We start from the raw sequence: 21326 nt of genomic DNA, 5'->3' as shown, positions 1-21326 counted from the left end.
GTGGTGAAACACTGGAATGCGTTACCTAGGGAGGTGGTAGAATCTCCTTCCTTAGAAGTTTTTAAGGTCAGGCTTGACAAAGCCCTGGCTGGGATGATTTAATTGGGGATTGGTCCTGCTTTTGAGCAGGGGGTTGGACTAGATGACCTCCTGAGGTCCCTTCCAACTCTGATATTCTATGATTCTGTGATTCTATGTATTCACCCAAGAGTTCTGAAGGAACCCAAATATGAAATTGCAGAACTACTAAGTGTAGTATATAACTTGTCACTTAAAAAAGCCTCTGTACCAGATGACTGGAGGATAGCTAATGTGAAATCAATTTTTTAAAAAAGCTCCAGAGGCGATCCTGGCAATTACAGGCCAGTAAACTTCAGTACCAGACAAGTTGGTTGAAACTATAGTAAAGAACAGAATGATCAGACACATAGATGAATATGATTTTTTGGGGCAGAATCAACATGACTTCTGTAAGGGGTAATCATACCTCACGAATCTATTAGAATTCTGGGCCGGGGGGGAGGTCAACAAATATATAGACCAGGGTCATTCACTGGATATAGTGTACTTGGACTGTCAGAAAGCCTTTGACAAGATCCCTCACCAAAGGCTCTTAAGCAAAGTAAGCAGTCATGAGATAAGAGGGAATGTCGTTTCATTGATCAGTAATTGGTTAAAAGACAGGAAACAAAGGGTAGGAATAAATGGTCAGTTTTCAGAATGGAGAGAAGTAAATAGCAGTGTCCCCCAGGGATCTGTAATGGGACAAGTGCTGTTCAACATATTCAGAAATGGTTTGGAAAAAGGGGTAAACAGTGAGGTGGCAAAGTTTCAGATGATACAAAATTATTCAAGATAGTCAAGTCCAAAGCAGACTAGGAAACATTACAGAGAGAGCTCACAAAAATGAAATTCAGTGTTGATAAATGCAAACTAATGTGCATTGGAAAACATAATCCCAATCATGCATACAAAATGATGATGTCTAAATTAGCAGTTACCAGTCAAGAAAGAAATCTTAGAGTCTTTGTCGATAGTTCTCTGAAAACATCTGCTCAATGTGCAGTGTCAAAAAAGCTAACAGAATGCCGGGTGCCATTAGGAAATGGATAGATAAGAAGACAGTAAAATCATAATGCCAGTATATAAATCTATGGCATGCCCACACCTTGAATACTGCATGCAATTCTGGTGTCCTCATCTCAGAAAAGATATATTAGAAATGGAAAAGGTACAAAGAAGGGCCACAAAAATTATTAGGGGTGTTAGAGCAGCTTCAATGTGAAAAAAGATTAAAAAGACTGGACTGTTCAGCTTGGAAAAGAGATGACTAAGGGGGGGGATATGATAGAGGTCTATAAAATTATGAATGGTGTGGGGAAAGTGAATAAGGAAGTGTTACTGTCACCTTCACATAACATGAGAACCCGGGATCATCCACTGAAATTAATAGGCAGCAGGTTTAAAACAAACATAAGGAAGTATTTCTTCACACAATGCAGTCAACCTGCAGAACTCATTGCCAGGGGATGTTGTGAAGGCCAAAACTATAACTGCGTTCAACGAAGAATTAGGTGAATTCATGGAGGAGAGGTCTATCAATGGCTATTAGCCAAGATGGTCAGGAATGCAACCACATGCTCTGGGTGTCCCATAACCTTTGAGAGCCAGATGCTGGGAGTGGACAATGGGATGAATCACCTGATAATTGCCCTATTCTGTTCATTTCCTCTGATGCACTTGGCCCGGCCCACTGTCAGAAGACTGGATACTGGGCTAGATGGACCATTGGTCTGACCCAGTGTATCCATTCATATTTTCTTATCTGACAGGAATATAGACTAGAGCATAGCAGGTCTCAACAAATAGAGATTACTTGGAGAGCAAATAGCATCTGGTCTTTCCAAAACATCCCTCTGGATTGGCCCACAGTGGGTATAACCCCTCACATCACTACTTGTAGGCAGGAAAAACACTAAATTGTGAAAAATAGAACAGCTGGTCACTGGTTACACTCTTCCAGACAGTGGCTGGCTGAACTAGACTTCGGGTTTTCACCTTTGTTTCTCTGGTGATTCTCCCCACCTCCAAAAAATCTTTTGTTCTTGGCCAGGTGTCTCCTAGGGAGGAGTTTATTTTTCTTTGCTTGCAGTATGCTCTGGAGCTTTCATATGCTCTAACAAACATAGAGTTACAGCCTAGTCTTTGTGTGAATGGAGCCATTCATCTTCCCCCTTTCTCCACTGCACCATCACTGTTCCCCCTTCTTTCCAGTATAGGTGTGGGACTTGGAACAGATGCTAAACGCACACTTAGCTGAAGGGCTTCTTTTGAATCAACAAAGTAGGTCTCTAGAGAGGTGTTTTACTTTGAAAACTGTCTTGCTACTCACCATCTCCTTCATAAATAGTGGGGAAGCTTCGTTAGCTGGTTTTCTGGAGTCTTTTCTTGTGTTAACATCAGCCCATCGAGCAGTTTCCTATTTCTTCCCCAAGGTGGCTTCCTCTTTCCATATAGCTCCAGAAGTCCCTCAACAGTTCAATCCTTTTCTTCAAAAGGCTGCAAAAAGATAAACAATCTCCTACGGTTTGTGCCTAAGATAATTATGGTGTATGGAGGCAGCAGCCACCTTCTGTTAAGGTTCATTCTGTGAGCACCAGCTCCACCCTGCCAGGCGTTAGTGTATTATTCTTTACCTCTCATATGTCTGCTCTGGAGCTGAAGTTTCCATTGTCTATTTTTGAAGGCTTTTTTATATTTCTCTGTCACCAGAGTACCTGAGCATCCCACATATGCTACCTGGGAAGGAGGAAAGTATTATCCTCTGTAATGAGATCCCCGGGGTACAACCTGGGACTGTGGGACCGCTGTGCCCCCTTAACTCTCCAGCCTGGGCTGTCTTTCACAAAGCTATGCCAGTGACAATGAGCAAACCCCTCCAGGTGCTGTGATCACTCAGCCATCAGCATGTGGAGCCCCACACCCAGCTAAATTACATGAATGCTCCCTGAGCCACTCATGAATCATACTGATAGAGGCACCAGCCAGTCACCCCAGTTCCCAGCCTTGCACCTCAGAAATATACCATTTTACACTGCTCAAGACTCCCTTGGTCAGTGCAAGCTCATTAATTAATCACTTCAACAAAGAAAAGTGGACATGCACCAGCCTTTGTAATCTCAGCTAAGATTCCCCAAGCACATCGACCAAAAATACACTGTTTTAAGTAAAATATAAAAACAGATTTGTTAAGTACAGACAGATTTTAAGTGATTATAAGTAGTAGGCATAGTGATCAGAGTTGATTACATGAGAAATAAGAATGAACTTGCAGTCTAAATTCTACAGACTAAGCAAGATTTGAATCACGCAGTCTCTCACCCTACTAGATGTTGCAGGCAGCTCAGCATTCTCAATGCACAGGCTGGATTCCTTTCCCAGCCTGGGATCAATTTTCCCAGTTCAAAGTCTTTGTCTTCCAGGTGTTGAGATGTGGGAGGGGAGAGGCCAAGTGATTATGTCACTTCTATACTTTCTTTCAGCTGCTAGAAAGATCTTTGCTGTGACTGTGGGGTCAGGCAATCCTCCTTGTGTATGTGCCCTCAAAAGAGCTTCTGGTAGAGTGGATTCTTCTTGATGGGCGATTAATGCCTGTCTGGTCCGTGATGGTAACCCCTTTGTCATTACTGAAAGGCCAGCTGTGGTTGTCTCCCAACCTCACAACATATTTCAGTGACAGATATAACAATACTTCGTAATTTCACATACAATAATAGTACATACAATTCAACAGGATACTATGCTTCAACAGATCAAGACTTTTAAAATGATACCTCACGATGCATGCATTGTACAGAATGTATCATAATCATATGACAGTGGTGATTTCCCCCAAAAGCGTGTACCTTACAATGTCCAGCCCTCTCCTGGAAAGTTCAGAGAAACAATATGATTTGTTAATTCCTCTTAAAGATACAAAAACACATCACATCTTATTAGCTTAACTGGGGCCACAGCACCCTTCTCTTTAAGCACTGCAGTGAGCTGTTTTATAGTAAAATAAAACAACTTTATTAAGAATAGGACATAGGTTAAGAGATGCTAAGTAAAAGGAATAAAGTTAGAAAGGGTTAATCATAGAATCATAGAATATCAGGGTTGGAAGGGACCTCAGGAGGTCATCTAGTCCAATCCCCTGCTCAAAGCAGGACCAATCCCCAACTAAATCATGCCAGCCAGGGCTTTGTCAAGCCTGACCTTAAAAATCTCTAAGGAAGGAGATTCCACCACCTCCCTAGGTAACGCATTCCAGTGCTTCACCACCCTCCTCATGAAAAAGTTTTTCCTAATATCCAACCTAAACCTCCCCCACTGCAACTTGAGACCATTACTCCTCGTTCTGTCATCTGCTACCACTGACAACAGTCTAAATCCATCCTTTTTGGATCCACCTTTCAGGTAGTTAAAAGCAGCTATCAATTCCCCCCTCATTCTTCTCTTCCGCAGACTAAACAATCCCAGTTCCCTCAGCCTCTCCTCATAATTCATGTGTTCCAGTCCCCTAATAATTTTTGTTGCCCTCTGCTGGACGTTTTCCAATTTTTTCACATCCTTCTTGTAGTGTGGGGCCCAAAACTGGACACAGTACTCCAGATGAGGCCTCACCAATGTCGAATAGAGGGGAACGATCAAGTCCCTCGATCTGCTGGCAATGCCCCTACTTATACTGCCCAAAATGCCATTGGTCTTCTTGGCAACAAGGGCACACTGTTGACTCATATCCAGCTTCTTGTCCATTGTAACCCCTAGGTCCTTTTCTGCAGAACTGCTGCCTAGCCATACGGTCCCTAGTCTGTAGCGGTGCACGGCATTCTTCCATCCTAAGTGCAGGACTCTGCACTTGTCCTTGTTGAACCTCATCAGATTTCTTTTGGCCCAATCCTCTAATTTGTCTCGGGCCCTCTGTATCCTATCCCTACCCTCCAGCTTATCTACCACTCCTCCCAGTTTAGTGTCCTCTGCAAACTTGCTGAGGGTGCAATCCATGCCGTCCTCCAGATCATTTATGAAGACTTTGAACAAAACCGGCCCCAGGACCGACCCTTGGGGCACTCCACTTGATACCGGCTGCCGACTAGACACGGAGCCATTGATCACTACCCGTTGAGCCCGACAATCTAGCCAGCTTTCTATCCACCGTATAGTCCATTCATCCAGCCCATACTACTTTAACTTGCTGGCAAGAATACTGTGGGAGACCATGTCAAAAGCTTTATTAAAGTCAAGAAATAACACGTCCACTGCTTTCCCCTCATCCACAGAGCCAGTTATCTCGTCATAGAAGGCAATTAGATTAGTCAGGCATGACTTGTCCTTGGTGAATCCATGCTGAGTGTTCCTGATCACTTTCCTCTCCTCTAAGTGCTTCAGAATTGATTCCTTGAGGACCTGCTCCATGATTTTTCCAGGGACTGAGGTGAGGCTGACTGGCTTGTAGTTCCCCAGATCCTCCTCCTTCCCTTTTTTAAAGATGGGCACTACATTAGCCGTTTTTCCAGTCATCCGGAACCTCCCCCGATCGCTATGACTTTTCAAAGAGAATGGCCAATGGCTCTGCAATCACATCCACCAACTCCTTTAGCACTCTCGGATGCAGCGCATCCGGTTCCATGGACTTGTGCTCGTCCAGCTTTTCTAAATAGTCCCGAACCACTTCTTTCTCCACAGAGGGTTGTCACCTCCTCCCCATGCTGTGCTGCCCAGTGCAGTAGTCTGGGAGCCTACCTTGTTCGTGAAGACAGAGGCAAAAAAAGCACTGAGTACATTAGCTTTTTCCACGTCCTCTGTCACTAGGTTGCCTCCCCCATTCAGTAAGGGGCCCACGCTTTCCTTGACTTTCTTCTTGTTACTAACATACCTGAAGAAACCCTTCTTGTTACTCTTAACATCTGTTGCTAGCTGCAACTCCAAGTGTGATTTAGCCTTCCTGATTTCACTCCTGCATGGCAGAGCAATATTTGTATACTCCTCCCTTGTCATTTGTCCAATCTTCCACTTCTTGTAAGCTTCTTTTTTTGTGTTTAAGGTCAGCAAGGATTTCACTGTTAAGCCAAGCTGGTCGCCTGCCATATTTACTATTCTTTCTACACATCGGGATTGTTTGTTCCTGTAACCTCAATAAGGATTCTTTAAAATACAGCTAGCTTTCCTGGACTCCTTTCCCCCTCATGTTGTTCTCCCAGGGGATCCTGCCCATCAGTTCCCTGGGGGAGTCAGTCTGCTTTTCTGAAGTCCAGGGTCCATATTCTGCTGCTCTCCTTTCTTGCTTTTGTCAGGATCCTGAACTCGACCATCTCATGGTCACTGCCTCCCAGGTTCCCATCCACTTTTGCTTCCCCTACTAATTCTTCCCTGTTTGTGAGCGGCAGGTCAAGAAGAGCACTGCCGCTAGGGGGTTCCTCCAGCACTTGCACCAGGAAATTGTCCCCTATGCTTTCCAAAAACTTCCTGGATTGTCTGTGCACTGCTGTATTGTTCTCCCAGTAGATATCAGGATGATTGAAGTCTTCCATAAGAACCAGGGCCTGCGATCTAGTAATTTCCGTTAGTTGCCGGAAGAAAGCCTCGTCCACCTCATCCCCCTGGTCAGGTGGTCTACCACAGACTCCCACCACAACATCACCCTTGTTGCTCACACTTCTAAACTTAATCCAGAGACTCTCAGGTTTTTCTGCAGTTTCATACCAGAGCTCTGAGCAGTCATACTACTCTCTTACATACAATGCAATTCCCCCACCTTTTCTGCCCTACCTGTCCTACCTGAACAGTTTATATCCATCCGTGACAGTACTCCAGTCATGTGAGCTATACCACCAAGTATCTGTTGTTCCAATCACATCATAATTCCTTGATTGTGCCAGGCCTTCCAGTTCTCCCTGCTTGTTTCCCAGGCTTCTTGCATTTGTGTATAGGCACTTGAGATAACTCGCTGATCGTCCCTCTTTCTCAGGGTTTTGGTGTCCTTCCCCAGGTGAACCTAGTTTAAAGCCCTCCTCACTAAGTTAGCCAGCCTGCTTGTGAAGATGCTCTTCCCTCTCTTCGTTAGGTGGAGCCCGTCTCTGCCTAGCACTCCTCCTTCTTAGAACACCATCCCATGGTCAAAGAATCCAAAGCCTTCTCTCCAACACCACCTGCGTTAAAGACAAATAAAAGTGAAAACATGCATCTAAAAGCCTAAAACTTAATCTAGCAAGATACAGGCTTGGTTCAAGATGGTTTCTCACCAGTCATTCTTCTTCCCAGCCAAGGCTGATTTTTCTTCAGTCAGGACTTTTTACAAAAGTACAAAGTGCTGGCTTCCCCTGTCTTAGGTGAAAGATCTTTACCTAAGCATGTTTATCACCTATATTCAGCTCCAGAGACTTGACTTAACCCCCCACCCCTCCATGCTTTAGTTGAAGGACCCATCTTTATCAGCTTGCAAGAGCTCTGGCCTCTTGTGTATGTCTAGTGGTGAATGCCAGAGATGGCTTCTGTCCTTGCTTAAAGTCCAGTTAACTTGTTTCAAGAGGCAGTGTGGCCCAGAGGGTGCCTGAGGCAGGCCTCACTGAAAATGCCAAGGTCAGCGCAGGCTGCAAAAGGGAGAACAGATCCTCCCCAAACTGATGTTTACCACTGAAGTTAAATTCACCAACCAGTCACAAACTGTGCTTCTGATTTCCCCCACACCGGTTATCAAGAAACTAAAAAAGAAATCACGTAGCCCCATTTATTGCATTCCAGTTCTCTGGCTCCCAATCAGCACCTAGGTCCAGTATAGTGAGAAGTTATTTAAAAAACTCTGCTCACATATACAAAATGTTCTTCTGACCCCAAAGGGGCAGTCACGTTACCAGGTCAATATTAGTTTGGATCTTACCCAAAATACCACACTGCCAGCAATCCTTTAGTGTCTACAACTAAAGGTTTATTATAAGGAAAAAAGGACAAGAAGAGAGTTGTTAAATGATAAAGCACTCACATACATATAGAGACTTCAAAGTCCATATATCAGGTTCTTAGAAGTATGTAGGGTTGCCAGTTGTGGATGGACATATTCCTGGGGGTTTATCACATGACATAATCTTTAAATTTCTGTAGCCTCCAGGACAATCCTCGAGGATTGGCAACCCTAGGAGTATTAGTGAGTTTGCGGGCTTGAAAGTCCCTCGGGAACACATCCACAGCTTGGATAGATCATTCAGTCCTTTGTTCAGAGCTTTGTTTGTAGAAAAGTTACTCCAGAGGTACGAAGCAGGAATGAAGACAAAATGGAGATGATGCAACTGCCTTTTATTTTCCTTTTCCACATGGCTGGTACTTTCTTTGTCCCAAATACAAGCTTCACAGCACATGGGCATGGAAAAGCCTTAGAGTTTTGTCCATAGGTATGCCCCTACCTGCCTTGCGGAATCATAAGGTGTAGTCCCTGGCTTTTCAATAGGTTCATTGTACAGTTGATGACCCTTGTTGGGCCATCAAACAGGCTAGGCAGTGCTGATGCGAGTACGTCTGGGGGTGTTACCCAGACACACAGCACAAGTTTTGAAATATAGCTATACCCTACATATCTATAACTCACAATACAAAAGTGACACAAACATATAAACAAGATTATCATACTTGGCAAATCTTAACATTCTCACAAAGGCCTTACATGGCCTATCTGGTCAGATTCCTTGCAATTTTGTAATATTGGTATCAACAATATCATAAAGTGTTCCACATATTCCATACAGCATCACAGGCAGGATGACCTCATGCTGTTCTTCCCTTCCTGTGCGCTTCCCATCTCACTGCATGATTGCTATGTAAATGGAAAATGACTGCCTAGGAAGGAGTACTGAGGAAAGGGATCTGGTATCATAGTGGACCACAAACTAAATATAAGTCAACAGTGTAACACTGTTGCAAAAAAAGCGAACATTATTCTGGGATGCATTAGTAGGAGTGTTGTAAGCAAGACACGAGAAGTAATTCTTCCGCTCTACTCCGTGCTGATTAGGCCTCAACTGGAGTATTGTGTCCAGTTCTGGGCACCACATTTCAGGAAGGATGTGGACAAATTGGAGAAAATCCAGAGAACAACAACAAAAATGATTAAAGATCTAGAAAGCATGACTTATAAGGGAAGATTGAAAAAATTGGGTTTGTTTAGTCTGGAAAAGAGAAGACTGAGAGGGGACATGGTCACAATTTTCAAATACATAAAAGGTGGTTACAAGGAGGAGGGGAAAAATTATTGTTCTTAACTGCTGAAGATAGGACAAGAAGCAATGGGCTTAAATTGCAGAAAGGGAGGTTTAGTTTGGACATTAGGAAAAACTTCTTAACTGTCAGGTGGTTCAGCACCCCTGGAATAAATTGTTTAGGGAGGTTGTGGAATCTCCATCATTGGAGATTTTTAAGAGGAGGTTAAACAAACACTTGTCAGGGATGGTCTAGATAGTACTTTAGTCCTGCCATGAGTACAGGGGACTGGGCTAGGTGGTCTCTTAAAGCCCTTTCCAGTCCTATGATTCTGTGAAGTGGGGCTTTCATTGTTTCTGATTCCACTATGCTGAATTTACATAGGAGAGAGAGAGATAGCTGTGACATTCCCTCGTGTCTGGGCAGACTGTACCGCCTAATATTAAGGAGTATCCATAATTCTTTATATGGTGTTAATACATACATTTCACAGTATTAATCAGTGTGTCATTAGCTTTGAGAAAAAAACCTCACTCTATACAATTTTATAATACAGTAATATTGTGTACAATTAGTTGATTCAGTTGCTTATCACTTGTTGTTCAGCCCCCCATCTTTATATACAAGTAAACCTTTGAAATGAATCCTTCTGAAAAGTAAAACGTAGACCAAGTTGCTTCTCTCCTGGTGTATGTAGACTCCATGCTATCTTCTTGTTAGTGTGAGGTTTGCCTCCATCCCCTGTTAGCTTGCTGGGTCTGTTTATTGCTTATATGTAAATTGAGGTAAACACACATTTCTTCATTTAGAATAGAACTGATTAACAACTCTCCAAATACACCTGATTTACACACACATTATTGAAAATTCCAGCACATATTCAGAACTCTTAATGCCCATTGCATACATACATCACGCAACAATATTAATGATAAATGAGCTATTAGTTTTCAGAGGATATCTTCCAAGACCTATTTTGTACAAAGATTATTACAATATTGTGTAGGGTGTGAATATAGGGATGCTTAGTATCATACCATTAAATTGCCCATTTTTGGTGACAGAACTTAGACTAGAGCATTCATTTCCTGAGTTCCAATCCAGTGTCCTAATCCTGAGACCCCAGAGCATTCTTGTCTTCCCCTCTGGCCTGACACACTTGAGCATTAGCAAAGGTTATTTTTATGTGTTAATTAGTTTTCTTCAGATCCCTCTCTGCCATGCTAGATCTCCTTCCACTAACCTGGAGCTCATGCCCTCTTTCCCCTTGGGTTGGAAATTAACTGCTGTGTTAATTTCAATGGAATAAGGAGGCCCAAAGAGTCAAAGGTTTTAACAGAACTCTGTCACTGTAAAATACTGAACAGTTATACATGGTTTGGTTTGGGGTTTTGAGTGCAGAGACCTCAGCTTGCCTAGTCCCATCACAAACATGTTCGAAACTTCATGCCAAGGTTTGGAATATTTTTTTGATTGGGATACACAAGGGAAAAAGAATCAGAAACAAAACGTAAAGCATTTAAACTTAACTAGAGTAGTTCTACAACCCAAACTTAATCCAAACTTAGCAAAAGTCCCTTTTTCAGAGAGAGGCTAATAATCCTCCTTAGTGGAGAAGAAGGGGTTAGTTCTGTCACTGAATTTTGAGTTCGTTGTTGTCGTCAACAGTGTTTCTCAGCAGACAGACATAAAAAGGAGAGAGGAGGTGTTAGCCGACGGCCAAGGATGTTTGGTGAGGTGCCAGCTATGCCCGTTTATACCATCCTTGACTTTAACCGCTAGGACGCACTGTCCCTTCGCGGCGGGCAGCCCGGGCTAGACTGACGGATGCCCCAAGGTCCTAACCACCCGTGACTTTAACTGCTAGAGCTCAGAGCTCCTTCGCAGCGGGCAGTCAATACTGACTGACAGGTGCCCCAATGGCAGCACTAAGAGCCTCTCCACACCCGTGACTTTAACTGCTAGAGCTCACAGCTCCTTCGCAGCGGGCAGCCAGGATTGACTGACAGGTGCCCCAAGAGTTTGCCCCGTGGAGGCGGCACAACTCAACGCTAGGCTCTTAGTACTCTCACCTAATGGCCAGGCTTTAGAGCCAAAACGGCTGAGGTTCTTTAATTGTGTTGGCTGCTTTACAGTAAACCAGAGAAAACAAGTCAGGCTTATGCATAAATGGTTACCAAAATTTATTAAGCTAGATTCTAATCATGTGGTTACAAAATTGCTAGTGCCTACTTATTTAAATGTAGAGATGTTACACACACAAACAAGTTACAAAACTGAAGCCACAATCCCAAAGAAAGAAAACAAAGTATAGAGCTCTATTTCAAAATATGTGTACACTAAAGATAGGAGATCAGGTGTGGGTGCTTCTTACCCTCCTTGCATCTCTCGATTCCAGCGGTGCCAAGCCAGGATCGGTCACTCAATTCCGCGGAAAGACGAATAAGGGACAAGGCATAGGGACCCTCTTAGCTGCAGAAGCCTTGGGAGGCTGTCACTTATCTGACCAGCAGATAGATAGTGAAAAGCACTCAAAAATCATGGTGCTGTAGGTCCCCTACTTATACCTCTGTACTCCTTTATTCTCTTTCTCCTTTCTTATGCCAAATTGAGGCTGGTCTGTCTGGGTGACGCCAGCTTTCGCAAGAGTAGTTTACACTTGCAAGGGAGAGAAACAATAAGTGTTGACTACTGGACATTTCTTTTATCAGGGTAAATATTTTCCCAACTAGGATGTTGGTGTGTGTGCATCACGCTATTTAGTAGGGGCTAAAAGCCATGTCTGTCACAGGGCCTCTGCCTGCTGTGAGCTTAATCGTTGTATCTGCCCCCAGAGGCACACCTGTGCTTTCACAGCTTCAAAGGCTGTGCTGGAATATATGTTAAGTGCCCTGTTCCGGCTTCCTCCTGTGTTTCCAGCAATGCTGGTCTGAGGGCGGGGGGCTGGCTGTCTGGCTACATTCCACCCCCGATGCACCACACTACATCCCAGATTGCAAGGTGGCGGTGATGCCAGCACCTCTTGCCCTCCTTGGGGAAATCTAGAAATACCCAACAACCAAATTAGAGGATGAGGGTTCGCGGAATTGGTTAGGATCCCTTTTTAGCTCTAGGTATCTGATTTGCGTGGAGGAAAGAGCAGTTTGAATCAAACGCTTTATAATACATAAAGTTACACAAAAAACAATTACAATAATTAAAAAGGTTAAAACAGTATTCACAACCGAATGTAAAAACGGGGAGAGGGAAAATCCCAAGTGTTGAGCTAACCATTGCATCCATGAGGTTTGTCCATTCTCAGCCACTGCATGTAGTGGTACAAATTCAATTCCCAGTCCATTGGTTGAATCTAGCAAGGTGCACATCCAGCAATTTGTAGCACCAGCAGCTGAGGCGATGGTTTGGATTGCTCCCCGAAGAGGATGTTCTGGTATTGCCAAGGTGACTGGAGCCAACAGAAGGATCATGAGGGCTTGCAGGAACATATCTCTGGTGGGTCGTGTTCTAACTAAAAAAACTTATTTTAACACTAAAAGCAAAAATTACACCCGCTATTATAAGTAATGGCAAATATATCAACAGTCCATAGTAGTCTCTAGTAATCAAACAGGTCTGCTGCATGGTCCATTTTGCTGACAGGTTAGCTGGCAGGTTGCTCGGAACCGTGGGACCATTCCTGCAATAAATCACATGGTCAGCCGGTCTTGGATGCGATCCAAGCCTCTGTAATGGTTATTAGCCTTTTATCAGCATTTAAAGCACTCCATACACCTTTCTCTTTATAGGCATGCAAAACGCAGGTAAAGGTTCCCAGGGCTGGGTGTTTAATCACAACAGTGTCTCCGGGAGCATACTTGGAACTGTGCAGTGGTGTTCTGGCAGGGGAGATAGCTTTCCCTGTAGGGAAGAATCCCCTGCTGATTGGACTTCCTGTAGGAGTCTGTCTGTTGTTTAATCTCTGCACCACTTCGTCCAGTCTGTCTCCCCATGTGCCATCAGTAGGCTTCAAGTGATTCTTTAGCAACCCATTCCAGCGCTCGACCATGCCATTAGATTGAGGTCGATATGGAAGGTGGAAGGTCCATTGGACTCCATGTTTAAGGGTCCATTCCCTTACAAGTTTATTCTTAAAATGCGAACCATTATCTGATTGGATTTCTTGAGGCATTGGGACAATTGCTGTTAAGCGGTTTAGTCCCATAACTGTGGACAACCCTGTTGCCAATCGGGTTGGATATGCAAAACCAATCCCTGAAACAATTTCTACCCCAGTCAAGATGTATTTCCACCTCTGCCTTGTAGTGGGCAGTGGTCCGACATAGTCGACCTGCCAGGTTGCCCATAGTGTTTTTCCATCTCTTAGCCTGGCAAACCTTTGTCCTTCTGCTATATGTTTTCTAGTCTCAGCACAAATAGCGCAGGCTTGCACCAGGTCTCTAGCCTGTCTGTGGGTGATAGGCCACCCCCTGATATGTGCTTGCCGCACTAACTCATCACTTCCTGTGTGTCCTAAATTATCATGTAACCATGAATATAAGCGTTCCCATTCTACTTGTGCGGTAAAGAGCTGGGCAGCTGCATCGGTTAAATTGTTTAACTGTGCAGCTGGGGTATTATTCCTCTGATGAGCTGAGACATGTCCTATAGACAGGGGTTGTTGCAGGGCATGCTGATATAACCACTTCCAGTATTCCAGTCCCCAGACTGGTTTACCTCCTATTTCCCAGTGGTTATTTTTCCAGTTAGTGATCCACTGAGTGGCACCTGCCCATACCGCATAGGAGTCCGTATATACTGCGGTGGTTCCTGCTTCACAGGCCAGTTTAATTGCAGCCAATTCTGCAAGTTGTGCTGACCCATCAATTTCAGCAGTTAGGGGTGCTGCAGAGGTGTCTGCAGGCACTGCTGCAGCTTTTCCCTTCCATTTTCCTTTTACCAGCCTGGCACTGCCATCAGTGAACCATACTCCCTCAGGCTTAGAAGGATCAAATGGGTCAGCATCCTTAATGGGAGACTGCTGTGGAGGTAGGCGGTATTCATCAGGCATTCCTACTTTCCATAGGGATTCCTGAATCATAATGGGGTTTTGTGCAGTGTCTGCACTCCCTACCCTGTGGTGTATGTAAAGTGCCCATCTTTGGATAGTCATCTTTTGTGCTACACCAGGTGGTAACTCTTTCCCTTCCAATATAGGTTTAATGATTGGAAGAGGAGTGTGAATTGTGATGTCCTTATCCTGAGTTAATTCCTCAGTTTCTCTCAAGGCTGTGTAAGCTGCCAGAAGCACCTTCTCATAAGGCGCGTAGTTAGCCTGTGACCCTTGCCATGACTTGGAACCAAACTGAATTGGTCGTCTGGGAGCAGTGTCACTTTCTTGCCAGAGAGCATAAGACATTCCAGTGGCTCCCACAGTTAGGTACAAATGGAATGGGGCTTCAGGATGTATGGGACCCAGAGCCTGATAGGTGTGTATCTCCCCTATCAGTTGCCTGAGGGCTTCCTCATGGGCAGGAGCCCATTCCCAGGCAGCACTTTTCTTTAACAAATTGTACAATGGTCTGGCTATAATGGCAAAGCCAGGTACATGTTTTCTCCAAAACCCCAGGGTTCCCAAAATCTGTCTCAATTGATCTTTACTTTCAGGGGAGGGTGCCTGATTTAGCTCTTGTACAGTGTCATTAGGCACAGACCTCCTACCTCCCATCCATACAGTACCTAAGAATTTTATCTTTTGGGAGGGACCTTGGCATTTCTCAGCTGGTAACTCTAAATTAAGGGCTTCTAGTGCTCCTTTGATTTGATTCATAGTCTCCTGTACCTCTTCTGAGGTTTTCCCACCTATTAAGATGTCATCAATGTATTGCACAGTTTGTACATTGGGTGGCAATATAAGGTCATCTAGGACCTTTGCCAGTGCCCCATGGCAAATAGTGGGTGAGTGTTTAAACCTTTGTGGCATTCGGGTAAAAGTGTATTGTACACCTTTCCAAGTAAAAGCAAATCTTTCCTGGTCAGCTGGTTGCAAAGGGACCATGAAGAACATGTCCTTTACATCTAATACTGCTAGCCAGGGTTTATCCCAGGTTTGTATGGTGTTTACAATATCTGTTATGCTAGGGACTGCTTCAGTTAATGGTCCAGTGTTACTGTTTAGCTTTCTATAATCTATAGTGAGTCTCCATTTGCCATTTGGTTTCTTAATGGGCCACACAGGAGAATTAAAGCGAGAGTGGGTACGAATTAAAATTCCTCGCTCTTCCAAATCTTTGATCAGGTCAGTAACAGGGCTTATGGCCTCAGCTGGGACATTATACTGCTTTATGTTTGTTACTGTTGAGGGCGGGAGAGCAGGCGCGCTGCTAAGTAAGTTTACAGAACAGTGGGGAGGGCTTTCCTCTTCCAGGTGGGTGGCATGAGGAAAAGAACTGACTCCAAAAGCCCATCTTTCCCCATTAATCCTTCCCTTCTTTCCTCTTAAAACGTCCATGCCCAGTATGTTGGCATTGCCCAAAATCACCTCATATTTTCGGGGCTGATGGTGGGGTTGCAATGGGATATCCAGTTTTATCTTAACTAATGGGTAAGTTATGGTACTGCCATTTACTCCTGTAACAAGTACCTGCTTTCCGCCAGTAGGTGGCGAGCCCTGAAAACTTTCTTGCTTAATCATGGACATTTGAGCCCCTGTGTCCATTAAGAAAGGAATAATGTGTTTGTCATTTACAGTTACATGTATCCGGGGGTCTTTTGCTGTTGTTTTCTCCTCTTTGGATTTAAGCTGGTTTATTAGGAGAGGAGACTGACCCCCGCAAGCTAGTTTCCCTGCTCTGGTAACTCTTGCAGTTGCCGCAGCAATGGAGTATACCGGGTGTCTGCAGGTGGGGAAAGAGGAGAGAGCTGCAGAGGTGCACTGGGAGTAGCATTAGTTGTCTCCCAGTCAGCTCTTCTAAAGGTGGTGAATAATTTTAGCCGCTCTGTGGGCAGTCCATTTATCACATCTCTGGGATAACCTAAAGCCAGACATTGTCTCCACAACTTGGCTCTAAGCTCCTTTTCCTCTTGGGTTGGCTCTCGCTTGTTTTTATGTCCTTTAGATGGTGCCCCCTTGTTTCCCTGAAGGGAACGTATCTTAGCTTTGCCTGTCAGTGCTCTGATGTCTCCGAATTCTCTAAAGTATGACACCAGAAGGTTTAGCAGTGCCCGAAAGGTACTGTTATGTGCTGCAGCTTCTGATTTAAGGGACAGTGCCATAGCCCTGTGGTTACTCGGAACTCCCTTAAGCAGGGGTCTGAGATCATCTACATCTACCTGACCCTCCCATGGGCTTTCATAGGCTAACTCTTGAGGGTTTTGGCCAAGCATGCTAATAACAGCCACAGTTAATAGAGCTGTTTTTACCTCATCTATGTTGGTCCAGTGCATTACTGTGGGTTCATCTCGGTCTGCTGGGTAAATTCCTCTTGCCCATCGACAAGCCAGAGACCAAAGTGTTTTAGGGGTGTTCCCCTCTGAATGTTCCAGGAATATTCCTGCACCTAAGTTAAGGCGCTCAGTTTCTTGGGCTGTCAGGCGTATATATCCACCCCCAGTGTCCCAGAGGCGGACCAGCCACTCTATTATACCTTCCTCAGGCTTTTTAGCAAAATCTCCCTGGATTGTTTTTAACTCCATGGGAGTATATTGGCGGGTGGTAATTTTGGTAAAGTGTGTTGGAGCTTTACTCCCTTTTCCCTTTTTACCTCCCTTCTTTGTTTTTGAAGAGGTGGATGGATAATTGTCATCCCCTTCTTCATCCAGCTCTGCCCCACTCAAATTTTCCTCATGTTCTTCTGATTTGTGATGTGTGATAGCTGGTCTTAATTTTACAGAGGGACCTTCCTCCTCAGAGGAGGGGGACTCATCTGCTGAATCCCAAATGTCTCCATCCCATTCCTCAGGGTCTAGCCAGAGAGCAGTCTCAACTTTAGCCCGGTTGATACTGCGTGTTTTAGTCTCCAGCTTTTCCCTTCGTTCTATCCCTTCTTTCTCAATTAAGGGAAGTAATCTTTTCTGAAGATGTTCCATATCCCTATTCAGTGTTCTTACTCTGGTATCTAAATTCTGGCATTCCTTGTGCAGTGTGTCCCTTTCCTGTTGTAGCCTATTAAATTCTATTGCCAGACTATGATAATCCTTACAGGCAGCTTGCCAAATGTTAGTAAGCAGCCATATACAAGCACCTTTTCCTTTCCCTTTCTTCATCTTGCAGGCAGTTCTCCAGTTACAGAAATGCTGCCAGATCTCTGCTGGTTTTCCCCAATATTTCTCCAGCAGTTCTTTGCTCCACAGAGGATTTCCCCATCCCTCTTGGGTCAAACTTTCCTCTAGCTCAGGGAATTCTGTGGTGTTTATCATGACTGGTTTCATTGTGTTACTGTAGTGCAGCCTATATCACAATCCTGTTCGTGACGCCAATTTCTGTTAGCCGACGGCCAAGGATGTTTGGTGAGGTGCCAGCTATGCCCGTTTATACCATCCGTGACTTTAACCGCTAGGACGCACTGTCCCTTCGCGGCGGGCAGCCCGGGCTAGACTGACGGATGCCCCAAGGTCCTAACCACCCGTGACTTTAACTGCTAGAGCTCAGAGCTCCTTCGCAGCGGGCAGTCAATACTGACTGACAGGTGCCCCAATGGCAGCACTAAGAGCCTCTCCACACCCGTGACTTTAACTGCTAGAGCTCACAGCTCCTTCGCAGCGGGCAGCCAGGATTGACTGACAGGTGCCCCAAGAGTTTGCCCCGTGGAGGCGGCACAACTCAACGCTAGGCTCTTAGTACTCTCACCTAATGGCCAGGCTTTAGAGCCAAAACGGCTGAGGTTCTTTAATTGTGTTGGCTGCTTTACAGTAAACCAGAGAAAACAAGTCAGGCTTATGCATAAATGGTTACCAAAATTTATTAAGCTAGATTCTAATCATGTGGTTACAAAATTGCTAGTGCCTAGTTATTTAAATGTAGAGATGTTACACACACAAACAAGTTACAAAACTGAAGCCACAATCCCAAAGAAAGAAAACAAAGTATAGAGCTCTATTTCAAAATATGTGTACACTAAAGATAGGAGATCAGGTGTGGGTGCTTCTTACCCTCCTTGCATCTCTCGATTCCAGCGGTGCCAAGCCAGGATCGGTCACTCAATTCCGCGGAAAGACGAATAAGGGACAAGGCATAGGGACCCTCTTAGCTGCAGAAGCCTTGGGAGGCTGTCACTTATCTGACCAGCAGATAGATAGTGAAAAGCACTCAAAAATCATGGTGCTGTAGGTCCCCTACTTATACCTCTGTACTCCTTTATTCTCTTTCTCCTTTCTTATGCCAAATTGAGGCTGGTCTGTCTGGGTGACGCCAGCTTTCGCAAGAGTAGTTTACACTTGCAAGGGAGAGAAACAATAAGTGTTGACTACTGGACATTTCTTTTATCAGGGTAAATATTTTCCCAACTAGGATGTTGGTGTGTGTGCATCACGCTATTTAGTAGGGGCTAAAAGCCATGTCTGTCACAGGGCCTCTGCCTGCTGTGAGCTTAATCGTTGTATCTGCCCCCAGAGGCACACCTGTGCTTTCACAGCTTCAAAGGCTGTGCTGGAATATATGTTAAGTGCCCTGTTCCGGCTTCCTCCTGTGTTTCCAGCAATGCTGGTCTGGGGGGGGGGGGGGGGCTGGCTGTCTGGCTACAGGAGGTTAGAAAAGATTGGGAAAATATGGCTTTTTTTATTGAGGTTCTCAGGACTCTTCAGCACCAGTTAGACTTAATTTCCAACACACCGATTTTGGTCTGTTAATTTAGGATTCCATTTTTGTTTATAATTCATGACATCAACACAGTCCTTGCATCCTATCACTATGTTAAAAACTAATCCAGACTTTATCTCCTTTTTGTACGTTGCTCTACCAACGTTAATTGTTACAGGTTATTGTGATGTTTTATGAACTTTCACCTACTTTCCAGAAATTGAGCTCACAACTGGAGTAGGCCTGCTCCACCCCGATTATTATAACAGCACTCAGTAGTGTCTCTGAGGCTTGTTTCTACTATTAGTTTTTATTTGTTATTTACTGTAACTTGCACTGTTAGGTGACCCAATTCTGCTTGCTACTACAGTGCAACCTGCTTAGAGGACAGTAGTATCACATCAGATTTACATTTTCCTGCATCCATCTGGTTGTAGGAGGACTTACATCCACTCTCTCAAAGGTCCAGTATATGGAGAAAACACATAGGTAACAGCATTCAGCAAGGTACCAATAATTCTCAAGCTAATGACCTGTGATGAAGTGAGTAGTACCTTAAAAAATTACTAGTCTACAGGTATGATATTGTTTTAGATATGGTCTCCTGTCTGCCCTACAGGGCTAGGAATTGGATACTCTGCTAATTTTGCTTGTTTTGCTCTTCTTTCTTTAGATCGCTAAGTTGTTGAAGGAGCTTGAAGATACTAAGAAGGAAATGGCTGCTATCTCTTCTAAAGCTGCATCTGCCTCGCCCCCTCCACTGCTCCCTGGGGCGGCTGCGATTCCGCCCCCTCCCCCGCCGCTCCCTGGGGCGGCTGCGATCCCGCCCCCTCCCCCGCCGCTCCCTGGGGCGGCTGCGATCCCGCCCCCTCCCCCGCCGCTCCCTGGGGCGGCTGCGATCCCGCCCCCTCCCCCGCCGCTCCCTGGGGCGGCTGCGATCCCGCCCCCTCCCCCGCCGCTCCCTGGGGCGGCTGGGATCCCGCCCCCTCCCCCGCCGCTCCCTGGGGCGGCTGGGATCCCGCCCCCTCCCCCGCCGCTCCCTGGGGCGGCTGGGATCCCGCCCCCTCCCCCGCCGCTCCCTGGAGGTCCTGGGATCCCGCCCCCTCCCCCGCCGCTCCCTGGAGGTCCTGGGATCCCGCCCCCTCCCCCGCCGCTCCCTGGAGGTCCTGGGATCCCACCTCCTCCTCCAGGAATGGGTGCCCCTCCTCCTCCACCCCCTGGGTTTGGGGGCTGGGGAGCCCCTGCAGCTCCAGCTCTCCCCTTTGGATTGGCTCCAAAGAAACCGTATAAGCCAGAAGTGCAACTGCGGAGACCTAACTGGTCTAAGGTAAGACCTGCTAACTGTCTTCCAGCACCTTCCTATGTCAGGTGCTGTTGCCCACTCCATATTCTCTCCATCCTTTAGAAATGTGTGACTTTATCAGGGGTCCTCTGTGGTGCATGTGGGGAGGGGAGAGGAAACCACCTGAGGAACAGTGGTGCCTGGTGGCTAATGGAGGGCAAGAGCGTCTTTGTGGGTCAGGCCTCCCCTGCAATGTAGCAGTGTCATCACAGGAGTTGTGATGCCAAGGAACACACTGTTTCCTCTTTAGCCTGCAGCTGCTGATGAATGGACTCTGTGGTGTTTAATTTCATTTAATTTCACTTGTATTATTTATTGAATGTTTTCTGCCCTCTGCCTTGGAGGAAGTGTTTTGAAGGCAGCACCATAGTAACAACCAATTTAATAATCACAACCTTTCTAACATATGCAAGCAGTAGATAATTACCCTGCTCTAGAAAGCACTAGGCTGCTTTATCATTTTAAATTAATTTTTTTCTCCTAGCTGTTTGTAGTTTTTATTTTTTTTAACCAGGACAAAGACAATGAATGTGTATGTGAGCAGAATTGTTGCCCTGCAGACGTCTACCACAAGCAGGCAGCAAGTGTGCACAGCCCGGTCAAGCTGGCACCAGAGAGCCTGTGGGCATAGCAAGGAGGCTGACCTCCTCTTTCCTGCTGCATGGTTATTTCTTTTATTAGCACGGAGAGGTTGCATGTAATAGCTCAGTGGGTTAATATACTAGCCTTCCACTTTGGAGGATCTGCATTCAAATCCTTTTCAGCCAGAACTGTAGCCAAGTTTGGTGGTTTCAGTGGTCATGTGTATGTATCACAAAATTGATGTGCAATTGAGCCCAATTGGCCTTATCTGCTCAGGAGAGGCCCAAGATTGGAATTGGCAAAGCAGTATGAGGATCCAGGACTGGAGTAGAAACAAGTCTGCTGCAGATCAGGATATAGGTGAATTGGCAGAGCTGTGTGCAATCCAAGGTCTGGGATATC

The 21326-nt window shown here is 45.3% G+C and overlaps 1 protein-coding gene across 2 annotated transcripts in view; it reads left to right on the top strand.

Moving 5' to 3' along the window:
* Nucleotides 1-21326, top strand: part of DIAPH1 (diaphanous related formin 1) — a 170830-nt gene that overhangs the window by 80463 nt on the left and 69041 nt on the right. For both annotated transcript variants that reach the window (XM_077825215.1, XM_077825214.1), the window contains one exon: nucleotides 19674-20327. In XM_077825215.1, coding sequence (XP_077681341.1) covers nucleotides 19674-20327 — 654 coding nt within the window. The remainder of the gene's footprint in view (nucleotides 1-19673; nucleotides 20328-21326) is intronic.

The sequence above is a fragment of the Eretmochelys imbricata genome, chromosome 8 (assembly GCF_965152235.1).
Source record: "Eretmochelys imbricata isolate rEreImb1 chromosome 8, rEreImb1.hap1, whole genome shotgun sequence".
Lineage (NCBI taxonomy): Eukaryota > Metazoa > Chordata > Testudines > Cheloniidae > Eretmochelys > Eretmochelys imbricata.
The sequence above is the reverse complement of the archived record's forward strand: the minus strand, read 5'-3'. Positions and strand labels throughout refer to the sequence as shown.